General features: G+C 42.7%; 1 protein-coding gene across 3 annotated transcripts in view; it reads right to left on the bottom strand.

The window, feature by feature from the left end:
* fndc3a (fibronectin type III domain containing 3A) overlaps nt 1–14,796 on the bottom strand; it is a 58,138-nt gene that overhangs the window by 15,214 nt on the left and 28,128 nt on the right. For 2 of the 3 annotated variants that reach the window (XM_074640389.1, XM_074640390.1), the window contains 11 exons: nt 8,027–8,103; nt 7,683–7,929; nt 7,086–7,385; nt 5,295–5,353; nt 3,887–4,053; nt 3,718–3,777; nt 3,489–3,627; nt 1,937–1,990; nt 1,715–1,839; nt 1,355–1,529; nt 741–827 (listed from right to left, as the gene is read on the bottom strand). In XM_074640389.1, coding sequence (XP_074496490.1) covers nt 741–827; nt 1,355–1,529; nt 1,715–1,839; nt 1,937–1,990; nt 3,489–3,627; nt 3,718–3,777; nt 3,887–4,053; nt 5,295–5,353; nt 7,086–7,385; nt 7,683–7,929; nt 8,027–8,103 — 1,490 coding nt within the window. Of the gene's footprint in view, nt 1–740; nt 828–1,354; nt 1,530–1,714; nt 1,840–1,936; nt 1,991–3,488; nt 3,628–3,717; nt 3,778–3,886; nt 4,054–5,294; nt 5,354–7,085; nt 7,386–7,682; nt 7,930–8,026; nt 8,104–10,440; nt 10,530–14,796 lie in introns of those variants that run through there. The other variant, XM_074640391.1, reaches the window with a different exon arrangement.

Genomic DNA, 14,796 nt, shown 5'->3' with positions numbered 1-14,796 from the left:
TGAATGCTGCTAATCAAAGCTCTGAAACACAACAAAATAGAAAAAAAAGATAAAATGTCTAAGAAAACGAAGAATAAATATATTAAATCAATCTATCTCCAACAAAAAGAGGTGGGAAGAAGGCAAGGGATTTTTAAAATTATTTTTATACTTCGGCCTTCATCTTACTGTAGATAATTTATCTATTAATCTACACCAACTTTTCTTACTGGATTGCCACTATTCAGTGTATTATCAGGAGCATCCTGTGTCCTCCTTGCAATGGGCTCTGTCTATAACAGGTGAAGGATGGTCACCTGTGATTCATCAGAGCCATTTAGTCAATAGTCAAACTGCCAGGAGAGCAACGATTTAGAGGAGAATGTCAGAATGAGAGAGGGGAAAATGAAGGAGAGGCTGAGAGACAACGAGAGAAATACAGCGACGTGGAGAGAAAGACACTTGTCAGTCCATAAACTCGGTCACATTACTGCCGGCCAAAAAGCCACTGTGGCTCAAAAGCTTTGCTTGACTAGCTTCTCACTGGGGCCCCGCATGTGATGAGCCGTGGAGTCCTCCTGTTTATGCGGTCAGTTGTTGCCCACCGCCCTGCTGGCAGAATCCTGCAAATGGATGAGTCATAGGGCCACTGTGGGCCTCAGCTACCCCCCTGCCTGAAGCCTGTCCCCTCCACACATACACACTGCACTGCAGCCTGTGGATCGCCAGCTTTGACCGCAAACATCACAGGGCTCCCTTACCCTAAACTTGTACTTGGTGCTCCTGTGGAGATTCCTGACGGTGCAGGAGAGCTCGTCGCCGTCGTAGCTTGGCTGGAAGCCATATCCCTGGGACAAAGACAAATGGCAAAGGGAGAATGAAAACAACCCAGAGAGCAATGACTTACAAGACATCCATTGTAGCACAGAAAATAAAGTGGTCTGCAGGAGACAAACAGCTGCAGGGGACAGGGGAGCTTTTCTGTGGTTTCCCTGGCAGGCATTATGTCTACAGGTATCTGCTCGAGGCGGAGCGGACGGAGGTGACATTAGGTGAAGTGTTGCAAAAAGATTTTTTTCCTCTTGGCTGGGTTGAAATGAATAATTCCTGAACACACCAAGTAGCTACACAAGGATGTAAGTGTACTGTGTTAATAGTGTACATATTTCATGCTGTCTGAAGATAAACGCAAGTCAAAGAGATGCACTTAAAAATACTGCCCTCTAAGTAGTAATGGCACTGCAACTGCAGCACCTAACATAGAAGGGAAACAATATGTAGAATATTTGACAGAAAACCTTTAGTTGCAGATATTGCTGTATTTCAATTTCAGATGACCAGATTCTTCTATTTAAAAAGAGAGTGAGAGACATACCGAGCCTTCCTCCTCCATCTCCAAAATATAGTAGATGTCATCCTCCTTTGGAGAGCTAGTGGGCCTCTGCCACTTCATACACAGCCAGGTCACCCCTGCCATCTCCAGCTCTGGAGGGAAGGGTGGCAATGGCACACTGCATGAGGTGAACAGGTCCACCACTTCACTGAACTCGCTGGGGAGGGCAGAGAGAGACAGAGGATGGGAGAGAATGGGAGAAAGAGACAGGAGACAGAGTGAGAGACACACACATGCACACACAGATGGAGACAGTGAATGGAAGAAACAGTAACATAAAAATGGACAACAGGGAGGGTGCCATCCAGGAACTAATAATCAAACGTGATCTTGCGTGCCTACCTTGCACCCATGTCATTTTTAGCTGCAAGGCGGAAGGAGTATCTTGAAGCTGGTGAAAGCTTGGTCACTCTGTACTGCTTCTGAGGTCCGTAGTAGCACTGGTCATAAATCCCAGTGCCCTTCCCCTTCAGAGAGCAACATTTGAGATTTAAGAACAAGTAACTTGAAATCTCAGTGGCACATAAAACATCAACGATTCCTTCATGATAAATAAAACAATACCTCATCCCATTGAAGAACGTAGTTTTGGATTTTGGAACCGTTGTCACATGGAGCCTGTAGATAAACCATGCATAGTTTGATTATTATATCTTAATCAGATAAATATATAAAATACTCATATACACACCAATGCTCAGTTATTATTATTTAACTTTAAATTAGGCTGTCAATCGCTTAAAATATTTAATTATTCATAATTTTTTATCTGATCAAAATGTACCTTAAAGGGAGATTTATCAATTATTTAATACCCCTATCAACATGGGAGTGGACAAATATGCTGCTTTATGCAAATGAATATATATATATATATATTTATTATTGGAAATCAACTAACAACAAAAAACAATGACAAATATTGATCCAGAAACCCTCACAGGTACTGCATTTAGCATAAAAAATATGCTCAAATCATAACATGGCAAACTGCAGCCCAACAGGCAACAACAGCTGTCAGTGTGTCAGTGTGCTGACTTAACTATGACTTGCCCCAAACTGCATGTGATTATCATGAAGTGGGCATGTCTGTAAAGGGGAGACTCGTGGGTACCCATAGAACCCATTTACATTCACATATCTTGAGGTCAGAGGTCAAGGGGACCCTTTGAAATTGGCCATGCCAGTTTTTCCTCGCCAAAATTTAGCATAAGTTCGGAGCGTTATTCATCCTCCTTCGCGACATAATAGTATGACATGGTTGGTACCGATGGATTCCTGAGCTTTTTCTAGTTTCATATGATGACAGCTTCTTCACTCTAGCTCTAACACTGAGCCCACAACAACTTCCGAAAGATCCATATCGCAAGTTGCGTTCAAGAAATGGGTGCTGTTAAAACGAATTTGCGCTAACGCGTTATGTGTTAACCTTGACAGCCCTACTTTAAATGCATGCACAGAGTGAAAACGATAGCATTTCATCGCCACACTAACATTTTTTAGATGGCTCGAGCCCCACCGCCCTTCATTCAAGATCTAGTGCTAAACATTTCCTATTCCTGCCGCTAATTACAAAGAAGCAATCTTCAGCCCTACTAATAACAAATAAGGTGCATCCAGGTGTGCACGCTCTTCTATGGTTTAATTAATTCAGTGGTGTTTGCTGAGCATGCATGCTAAACTCTCGCACATTTACACTCACACCTGGCAGGTGATCTGTGTTACCGCTACCTTTTACTGCTAGCAATAAGCAACTTTAATGAAGCCACAGAAGGTAAAGTACCACACTGAATTGGATCTCAGCAACGGTTGTTGGAAGGGGAGATTGTTTCTGAATCATGTTTTTCTCTTTCTCCCAGCCAGTCTGGGTGATCATTAATACATTTTCTCCTACCATATGGTTACTTAAGAGGACAAGTATGTGTGTGGCATGTATGACACACAAAACATGTATTGAAGGTGCTATGGCTACCAAATAAACCCCTAGGTATTATTACTGTACACAAAAGAGACCATGTATCAGTTAATCTGTTGCTTGCTTTCTGTCACTTATTGTTCTCCACCTTTAAAACTGTGCTTTTAAATCCCAACTCCATCAATCATCACTTGTTTTTACCTTCCACTGGAGTACTAGTGTGTTCTTGGTCCCACTGGCCTTCCTGGGAGCATTGGGAGGATCCGGCTCAGCGCTTAAAGTGGTGAAGCTCACAGCCTCCGACGGGCTTCCCTGTAAACAGTTACACATAGCCTGGACCCTGAGGAAAGAAGACCAAAGCGGTTACAACATGTTCCTCAGTGCATTAACACTGTGGTTCAAACAAAAGCAGACAGAAGGTTATGCCAACCTGACATGATAGTCTGTTGCTGGTCGAAGGTCTTCTAAAGTAGCACTTAGTTCTTCTCCGCTGCATCAAACATAAACAGAGAAAACATGAATTGTTGTTTCAAAAAAGTGTTGATTTAAAATCTGGTTATAGAAGTTGGTGTTTGTAGCATCTTGTTGCTAGTGCTCACCAGTACATGGTCGTGTACTTCCCATCTTTGCCGCTAAATGAGATGGAGACCTCGTAGCTGAGGGGCTCCGGGGGGCTGCAGTCATCCTCCACACTGCCGTTCTCGCTCTCTTGCCTGGTGGGCGCACTCCAGCTCGCTACTATTCCCCTGGCCTGGATGTCTGACACCTTATGATATGAAAGTTTCACGGGTCACAATCAAGTCTTCATAAAACCATCAAACCTGGACATGGACCGAAAGCTTATATTCCTCTAACCACAGCACCTGCCTTATTTCAACATTTTACTACACTAAACCAATGTCCAAGGAGGGCCATGTCTGGTAATCAGTCCTGTAGTAAGTTCTCCAGAACATTTCTTATTCTTAAATTTCCGAACACAAACATCTCACTGCTTGGTAGAGGAAAAGAGACGGGGGATCAAAATATTCAAGATGATGCCTCTTTGGGAGAAGGTTTTCAGCACTTGGCAGGGATGTGTTGTGCAACCCTAAGATTTTTCATTCTGTTTTGAGAAGGCTTAAAAATAGCCCAAGCTACACTGCAGGGGGGATTCATATGTGGAAGAACTCAATCAGGTCAAGTCAGAACCTCACCCTCCCCTCTGCCCTGGGGGCCCACCTTACTCCTTCACTTCCCACAGTTCGATTCTCAGTCCTTTAACAAAACAGTGTGGCACCAAAGACGGAAAAAAAATCTTCTGAACCTTCCCTGTTATTAGACATCCTTCCTTAACTTCATCCATCATCTTTCCAATTGACTTGGTTTGGTACTTTTACAAGGAGTTCAGACCTTAGCGACAGTGTATGACAAATCCCATCTTATATGAGGTCAAGGAAATTCTATTTCTAGTTCTACTGATTCCAATCCAGCTGCTGTTAAAACAGCTATTCTCCTCTTTATTCATCCACAGTGCTGCTGTGAGCCCAGCACCATTAAATCAGGGCTTTTCAAGGGTTATTTCAAAGAATAAAACAAACGGGTCTTTTGCATACATATATATTTCTATCTGATTATTTCCCGAAGTCTAATATGTAATCTAAATCGTCGTCTACGAGCCACCAAGCATAGCACCATGAAGATCTGAGAGCTTGGTAATTGCTTGGTTAAAAATCAGTACTTGTTTCAAAGAAAAGCTCAAACCTTTTAGTAACTGCTAGCATAGTTGTTTGGCGGCACATTTGGGAATAGAAATCCCCACATGGATGCTAGTCAGCAGGTCTGACTCCATTAGCAAGATGTCAGCAAGAATTCATCATGGATGTTAATAGAGAGTTTAATGACGCAACACATTTGCATCATTACGGGTTTTCATTAACACAGCACTAATAGAGTCACATAAAATCATGCAAATTGGATTAATAAGATAAAGAAAAACAATAAAATAAGATGGCAGAAGTGAATACTAACCACTGGTGTACTGATGGTACTCAATAGTGCTTGCAGGGCCTGAGCTTCCTCATCCAGCTCTGAGGAGAGAAATACAGGTAAATATGGATAGAAAACACCACCGTCTTTATGAAATAAAGACTAAATTAAAAAGAATTAGGGCTGTCAAAGTTAACACAATAACAACGCGTTAACGCAAATTCATTTTAACACCACTAATTTCTTTTTAGGTTGCAGCAGGCTCAGTTTTAAAGCTAGAGAGAAGATATTTGCATCATATGAAACTAGAAACTCTAAGGAATCCATTGGTCATCATCGTCATACTAGCTTGTCGCAAAGGAGGATAAATAGCACTCCAAACTAAATTTTGGCGAGGAAAAACTGGCATGGCCATTTTCAAAGGGGTCCCTTGACCTCTGACCTCAAGATATGTGAATGAAAATGGGTTCTATGGGTTCTATGGATACCCCTATCTAGTCTACCCTTTACAGACATGCCCACTTTATGATAAGCACATGCAATTTTGGCCAAGACGTAGTCAAGCCAGCACACTGACACACTGACAGCTGTTGTTGCCTGTTGGGCTGCAGTTTAGAATGTTATAATTTGAGCGTATCTTTTATGCTAAATGCAGTACCTGTGAGTGTTTCTGGACAATATTTATCACTGTTTGGTGTTGTTACTTGATTTCCAATAATAAATATATACATACATTTACATAAAGCAGCATATTTGCCCACTCCAATGTTGAGAAAAGAATGAAATACTTGACAAATCTCCCTTTAAGGTACATTATGAACAGATAAAAAATGTGCAATTAATTTGCGATTAATCGTGATTAACTATGGACAATCATGCAATTAATCGCGATTAAATATTTTAATCGATTGACAGCCCTAAAAAGAATAGAATTAAGGAATGTTATAAATGATGTGCCAGTTTCCTTCTTAATATGCAATACTGACTTTTTCTCTGCCTGCATTGTGGGTACTGTAATGTTTTTCTTGCTATTGTCTGAACATCATGTCTGTGTGCTTCTTGGACAGTGTAGTAATGGATGTAATGTTGAACCATCTATCCAACAACAATATCTCAGTGCATCTACAATAATAAAACAGAACATAACTATCAAAAGGAAATGTAATGTTTTAGAAACAGTCGTTCAAATTCAAAGCTGTGAAATGTCTTTGTAAGTTCAACATTGCAGATCAACATTTAGAATCAGCAAGTAAACGGAGGGTTTTACTGTGGAAAAAGTCATGGTAAGAATTTATGTTACTGACAGTAACCTCACCAGACCTGTATCTAATGCATTGCAGCTAAAATTAATGATGCAGTCATGAGAGGGTTTGCTGCCACAGTCATAGTAATTTCCAAGTTCACAAACTAGTTTGCTAATGAGGCATGTCTACATGCCCATCTCCAATATAATGCATTTCTCTAGGAATTATCAAAAGTTAAAAAATAAAAAAAAGGTACATACTTTTTAAACATCCCATTACATTTTAGTGGTCGACTGCTCATGTTCCTAAATTTCAACAACCTTCATGAGGTCATAAGGTGAAATTATTTTCCCTTCCACTTTCAAAAGCAGTGTTAAACTCCATGATTAATGAGCAGTCAGAGTTCATGTAATCAAGAATAATGTTGGCCGTGTTGCTGATCCCTCACTGCCACCAGCTGCAGCAGCTAATGAGGCACTATTCTCAGCGCTTAAACACAACACACTCCCAACATCCGGTAAATGCTCTGAACGCCGTGTGTGAGCCCGGTTGTGAGCCTTGACAAACCTCTACCCTTTAACCTCCTTACCTCCTGACTCTACATTTTTCCCCCTGCCGGTTTGCTTGTCAGGTCCGGCCACTGCGTGGCTGAGCTGCCCCTGCTCCGCCTCCAGCCCTTTCCCTCCGACGCCGTTGTGAATGTCCACTAACGGGGGGCTGCTGCAAGTCTTCTGTGGCGAAGGGGGAGGGCTGTCCTTCACCTGCCCTCCTCCACCGCCTCCCTGACGGTCCTTCAGTTTCTTCTGCAGACGCTCGTAGGTTTTGCTAGTTCTGTCGTCTCTGTGAACGAACGGCGGGCGTCCATGTTGGGAGTGAGAATCTGCAGAGACTGAAGGAACAAAAAGGCAACACTTGTGAGTTTGTACAGACAGGAAAACAAAAGAAGAAGGCAGCCAAAGAGGCAGGTCAATAAATGGCAAACTCACAGCTTACTATGAAATATCATACAAATAAACAGGGCGATACTGAGGTAAACCCCCTGTAAAGAAGACAAAGAAACTGAAAGAATAAAAAGTTTGACTCAGGTCTTGATTTTACAACTCAACCGTGCAAATGAAGTGCTGGGGACAAATAAATAACATCTTAATATAACAATACAGCCCAGACACTGCAGGCTCCAACTCACCCTGCTCTGAGTAGATATGAGCTGGATGGTACTGGGAGATGTACTGAGAGCTCATGTCGCCCACGCCCCCCGCCATGCCCGTGTACAGGTGGGGTGGAGGTTGCATCATGGCAGGGTGTGGGATGAAGGCAGGCAGGTGGGCATGGGGTGGAGGTGGAGGGTGGTGGAGAGGGGAGGGGGCCCCTGGGTGGAACTCTGGTTGCTGAGGTAAAACCAGAACCCGCCGCACTCCGTTCTCTTCTATGATCTGAGAGGAAACACAGAAAGCAGATATCAAAGCTGCTTTAATATCGACCAGATGCCAATCGGAAACATTACACTGGAAGTACTCAGAGAATAAGTACCTGTGAAACGTATCCAGGAGGCACATAGATTGGAGGCACTGAACCATTTGGAGACATCATGGGAACCTGAGCAGGACCTGTGAAGAAGCAAGGAGCAATATCAAACACCTTCCTTCAGGGCGAACAGCTGTTTCATCTGCTGTAAATGTGTTGAAAGTAGTAGTGCACAGGGTTGAAATTTCAGCCCGAGTCTGACCCGATTCATGCAAGCTCGAGCCAGTAGGGCTGTGTATTGGCAAGAATCTGGCGATACGATTACCATTCAATATATTGCGATATATTGGGATACAGCCAGGTGATGTATTGCGATTTTTTAAAATAAAATTTTAGGAAAACTATCATAATATAAAGAACCATATACCACCATTTGCATAAACCATTTCTGCAATCAGAACAGGGGCTGTATTTGCATTTATCACAGTCTCTGTAACATCCAACATCATAGCACCACTTTGAGAGGGCACATCTCTTTGCAAATGCAATAAAGTATTGACCCGAGTTAATCTTTGCATAAACTATTAATTAAAAATCGATGTTGTGTTTTTTGTGAATCGATACAGTATTACAAAATATAATACGTGCTACTCAATATTTTCTTACACCCCTACCCAACAGCTAACAAATGTATTCATAGCAAATAGGGATGCGCGATTTTTGCCAATATGCCGATAATTTCTAACTCATTTTGTCCGACTGTCGATACCGATATATGCACATATTGTTTTCCCACCTACTGCAGAGAACATCAAGTCTCTCCTGTAGTGGAATTCACATATTATTATGCCTACTGTTATCGTGATGACCCACTGGAAGATGCAGAAATAAAATACAATGCTTGTTAAAATGTACACATTCGCTGAGCAAAATTAGAAAACTACTTCAACTTAGGTGATGTAAAACATGCCATATTTATTTTTTTGTAACATATCGGAGGAAATGTTCATTTCTGGCCGATGCTAATATTTCATTTTAAAGCATTTATCTGCCGATACTGATGACGTGCCTATAGCATCGTGCATTCCTAATACCAGACCCAATTCTTAATGCCAAACTAGAATAACGGACTCGCGGTTGTATGCCTCCGCCAACCAGTCAACCTGCAGTTTACATCCATGACATCATCACTTCCTCATTTTATCCTGTTAGACATTTGTATGAAATTGTCATAATTAGCATATGAATTCTTGAGTTATGGACAAAAACGTGTTTTGTGAGGTCACAGTGACCTTTGACAACCAAAATCTAATCAGTTCATCCAGGTGGACAATTGCACCAACTTTGAAGAAATTCCCTCATGGCGTTGAGATATTGTGTTCACGAGAATGGACTGGACGGACAGATAACCCGAAAACTCCGACCACGGCTGTCGCCTGCGCAAAGGCAAAAAAATGTGTCTCGCATGTGTTTATGCATAAACATAAACAGAGCTATATTTAAAGCTCTCACCAACATTTGAACGTTTTGTTTAAATAAAAACCTCAATGTGGCTCATCATAGTATTCATTGCCTGAATAATGTTACTACATGTTTATGTTAGAGCCATGACTTTCAAATATTTCAGAAAAAAATATGATTTTTCCATCAGTTTAGTAGAGCAGTTGACTCTAAATACTACAGTACCCAGGAGTCTTAGTTGTGGTTGCTATGGAGAAGCAACAGACACCAGAAGGACAAACCAGAACACATCAAAACACCACACAGTAGTTGATGAAATGATTCAAAGTTGACCTATAATCCCAAATTTGCAAAAGAATTTTAAACTTAGTGATTAAATGAGGCTTTGTTGACTTATCTCAATGTTTTTATAGACAGAGCCTTTCGACAGTACTTTTGACTTTCTAATTAAAGAGACTTATTTCAGCACAGTTGCTCATCTTTTGTATTGTCCATCCAAGCCTTGAAAGTCCTCTGACCTCCTTAAACCTTCTACAGACATAAGAAATGGACTTTCTGTAACCCTGGACAACCATAATAGCTCCTCCCATCTTGCCACCATGTGACACTTGGCAGGTTTTTATTGGAGCTAACCTCAAACATTACCTCTGTAGGGGGACAATCCCTACAGTCGATTCCCTCTTCTTATCCAGCTGCATTTTCAATGACCATTTCATATTTTAAAAAGGCAGAGAAATGCATTTTTTATAATACTGGCAAATGCAAGAAGACCACTTAAATAAAAGTGCTGAGAAACAACAAAGTTCCCTGCATGGCTCTGTTGTAGGAGCCAGTGCAGCGGCTTAGCTCAGCTCAGAGAAGTGACAGCTCAGCAGAAAGCCTGGGAGAGAGAAAGAGAGAGGGACCTCTGTGCAGAGTTTGCACATTTCTCTTCTTACAAACCTAAGACATAAACACTGGGGGCCCCCCAACGCCAGATGTCATGCAGGAGAGCAAAAAGATCCACAACACACACTGACCTCCCGGCAGCCTGCTCGAGGATGAGTTTTCCTTCATTTTGTCAAAGCTGGAGGAAGCAGAGAGAAGGCACTTCTAAATGAGCAGCCATATTGGGTCCACGACTACAGAGGCTGGCTTTGTATGGATGGAAGTGAAACCTCCCATTTCTAACCTTTAGTACCACCTCCCCAGGTGCTGAAGTCCAGGCTCCACCTCTCAGGGGAGAGTAAGATCAAGTGAGCATTGATATATGGACAGATGCCTGTCTGTTCGATAAAACTAGTTAAAGCTCATACATTGATCATGCAGTAAATCCTACCGTTAGGAAGATTAGAAGGTTTAGCTATTTTTGAAACTCAACTTTATGGTCTTTTTTGGGGGTGGAAGTTTGTGGTGCTGTTGGATTGTATTGTGTTACACTGAGAGGTGTTTCTAATATTTTGTCCAACCCATTTATACCGAGGGTGGACTAAACATTAGAAACACCTCTCAGTATAACGTAGTACCTTTCAGCGGCACCGTAAACTACAACCTCCAAATGATCATACAGCTTATCGTAGGGCTGTTGCATTAGCTTTAGCTAGGTGTATCTAATAAACTGATGACTGAGTGTACACCTCAACACAGAATGACTCAGGTCCGGAGTTCACTGCTGCACTCAACAGCTCAATACTGAGAAAGGCGATATAGCGAGTTGGTTTTGTAGTTAAAGTAGTGATGCACTACACTCACCCTGTTCATATCAATGGATCATAGTTGCTCAGTTCATGGCTCGACACAGATATCGCAACCATACAGACAATGCCATTACTGAACTACAATGACAATCATTTATTTAATATTTACTAGGGCTGTCAATCAGATATCCTATCACCATGGGAGTGGTCAAATATGCTTGCATTATGCAAATGTATGTATATATTTATTATTGGAAATCATTAACAAAACAAAACAATGACACATTTTGTCCAGAAACCCTCACAGGTACTGCATTTAGCATAAAAATATGCTCAAATCTTAACATGGCAAACTCAAGCCCAAACCTCTCTCCCTTTGTTTCTCCTCTGATGGAGAGACTATGTATGCTCGCTCCCTATTAGGAAGGTTTACTCAGCTCATAATGGAGGGCCGGTGTGGGAGCTCAGTCAGACAGGAGTAAGGAGAAGAGCCCCTGCGTGAGGAAACTGTATGATGGCTTGACTATGACTTGCCCAAAGCTGCATGTGATTATCATAAAGTGGGCATGTCTGTAAAGGGGAGACTCGTGGGTACCCATAGAACCCATTTTCATTCACATATCTTGAGGTCAGAGGTCAAGGGACCCCTTTGAAAATGGCCATGACAGTTTTTCCGTTGCAAACAATTTTGCATAAGTTTGGAGTGTCATTTAGCATCCTTCGCAACTAAAATGACATGGTTGGTATCAATGGATTCCTCTGGTTTTAGCCCTAATACTGACTGGATCCATGGTACAGTGGTTGGCATTGGTCAAGTGTGAATTAGGTTGACAGAGCTGACCTGAAGTAAATAGAGATGAAATGTTTGACCTGAAGTCGTGTCCTTTTAATGTAATGTATTTGTAAGCGGCAGTTAAGTTATTAAGTATTTACTGTTTCATTTTTTCATGAAAATAGTAATAACCCAATAAAATGAAAATAATCTCAGAAACTTAAAAATGAATAGGTTCCACGTTGGCGTAGGCCTGGATTAGATATTAAAACTGGTTTTCATTTTAAAATAAATTCACCAAATAGACATTTCCCTAAACTGTCATCAGAGCGCTCCAATCACTGCAGGCTGGAGGATGCACTCTTTTTAAAACTTGTTTTCACCGTTCTCTTGACTCTAAGGCCAGATAGTCTCACAGTTTATCACTTTCATTTGGCACATAAAGCATTGGAAACAAAGTGTACTAGTCTACCTGTTATAAACTAGACTAATTGGAAAAGACAGATAGGAGGTAGGCCTCTTATTCCGGTATCAAAAGAGCTTTGAAGCCCCTCTGAGTACACCGAGCCAGCAGGCTGATCGGTAGGGAAGTGACTCACTGCCTAAGAACACAAGGTGTGCAAGGACAAAAATTCAGCAATTCAGGGAGCATGGGAGAGCTCAGCCTGAATGAAGGCAGCCACACCGGCTCAGTCCTCATTGATTTCAGATTACAATATCATTTGAGTGGGAGTTCAAAGTGTGCACTGTTAACTCCACTCACTTTTAAGACTAATAAATGATGTCGTGCTTATGCCAAGTGCTGCTGTGCACCTGCGTGATGACTGATTAAGGCAATCTCAGTTAGTGCCGCCGATGCTGACTCACAGAAAATCTGATGAATCACATTAGAATTCAATACGCCATTGTTTGTCCGTTTGGAATGAAAGACTTTGTGTGTGCCGACTTGGAGAGCGAAGGGAGAAGAGGACCTGCAGAGGGTGAGGGAGGTAGGATGAGGAAGCCACACACATCTACCAGAGAGAGAAAGAGAGAAGAGAGGTAGGGTGGAGAATGGTGGGGGGGGGGGAAACACCCACTCTTTTACATCAGACTGACGCACGAGTGCTGACAGATATCAGATAGAAAAGGCCACATCCCCATCCCCCCCTCCTCCTCCCCTCCCCCTGAGTCAACTGGGGCATTGGTTGTGCTGACGTGGCCGTGGAGTGCCAGCCTTCCAGAGGAAGCAGCCACGGGAAAAACATCAGTCCTCCTCCACAAAACGGCAGGCTGCCACTGAGCCAAGAATAGCCACAAACGAGCTGCCCGTTCTGGCAGTGTAAACAGAGGCTAGGCAACACTTTGGGAACGCCATCATCTCCCGTCAACATCACATAACCCGGCTTCACCTCCACGCCTCCTGGGGCAAGCCGACAGGATCAACTGGTGCGGCGTGTCTGAGTCGAGAGGGGGCTGTAGATTACCGTGGGGAGATGGGGATGATCGTTGAGGTTGGGTGAAAAAGCCGAGGGACAGACTTATCAAAGGCCAGACACATGTCCACACACATACATACACAGATGCGCAAGGGGTGGTAAGGCCACTTTGAGCACCCACCTGCTTCCCCTCGTCTGAAAATGGATAGAGATCATAACAAACTAACTCAAGTGGGACTTTGCGCAGGCCTTCTGTGGCATACAAACCGAGGAAAGTTGGCAGACGTGCCTCTGAAATAACGGCAACAATCCAAACTGTCGGGTTTAATCGGATGTGCAAATGAACCCTCAATTAGATACGGAGAGTAAAAAAGAAGAAGAGAAGGCGAGCTAGATGGAGGCTGGCTGGGCTGAGAGAAGGAGGTGAAAATCAAGAACGGCACACGGACGGAGAGGACAAGAGTGAGACAGGTAGAAAGACAGAGCAGAGAGACAGGGCGGTTTCATATGGGAGCGCTCAATAAGCTCTCGATGGCAACATGATGAACTGTAAGCCTATAAAGATGGAGCGGGCTTGATTATTAATTAGCGCTAATAAATTGTCTCCATCCACAAATAAAGAGGAGTGAGAGGACAGGCAAGGGAGGGCAAGCAGACTAACTGACAGAGGTTGATAATTACAGCCAAGCAAGGGAAAGAGGCTAAGTACCGAACTGTCAATAAAGCAGAAAAGTACTAATTGCGAGTTAAAACCCTAACCTTGATTCTTAGTGATGACACTGTGGCAAATGGTTCCCTTTTTGCATGGCACAGCACACTTTTCTTGCGGGCAGGAAAGATCTTCCGTCAATTAAGAGGATAGTAATTTGCAATAAGCGTAACATTGTATTAGCAGATTAGGAAGCCACGGATGTGTACGCTCATCCTCGGCCAGGCTATTTCTCCACAACATGCCCTTTAGCATCAAACCCCCACCGATCCAGGCACGTAGAGGAGGGGAGACAGTGGAAAAAGAGGAAAGGGCATTCTGGAAGAAATTAATAAGAATAGCATTCGTTTTTTTCTAGGCGTTAGTAAACTTTGTCTGAATTCCTGATATTTTAAGGCATCCGCATGGTTCTTGCAACCCCACCGGCGGGAATGACGTTTACAGGAGGGGAGGGAATCAGTAACCTTCATGCTTGTGCTTGTTACAGAACATCACGCTGCTGCTGCTCTCAGCCAGACAAACCCAGAACGAGACAAGAGCCATGACCACAGGGGCCGGATTTGTTTAAATAATGAATTATTTGGATCCGTTCAGGATATGAAGATTCCACTCTAAAACCACTGTCTCCTCCTGTAACGAGAAGCTAACCTCACAAACCCAGTGATGTTGATAATTTAACAGATAGAAAAACAGCTGAGTGGACATGGAATCGCCCTGTCCCTCCGGACATTCCACCCTGACTAAACTTAAAAGGAAAAACAAAGGGGTTTTTTGTGTGTGTAAAAAACACCCCTCCCTCT

Source organism: Sebastes fasciatus, chromosome 7 (genome assembly GCF_043250625.1).
Source record: "Sebastes fasciatus isolate fSebFas1 chromosome 7, fSebFas1.pri, whole genome shotgun sequence".
In the NCBI taxonomy this organism is placed as follows: Eukaryota; Metazoa; Chordata; class Actinopteri; order Perciformes; family Sebastidae; genus Sebastes; species Sebastes fasciatus.
The sequence above is the reverse complement of the archived record's forward strand: the minus strand, read 5'-3'. Positions and strand labels throughout refer to the sequence as shown.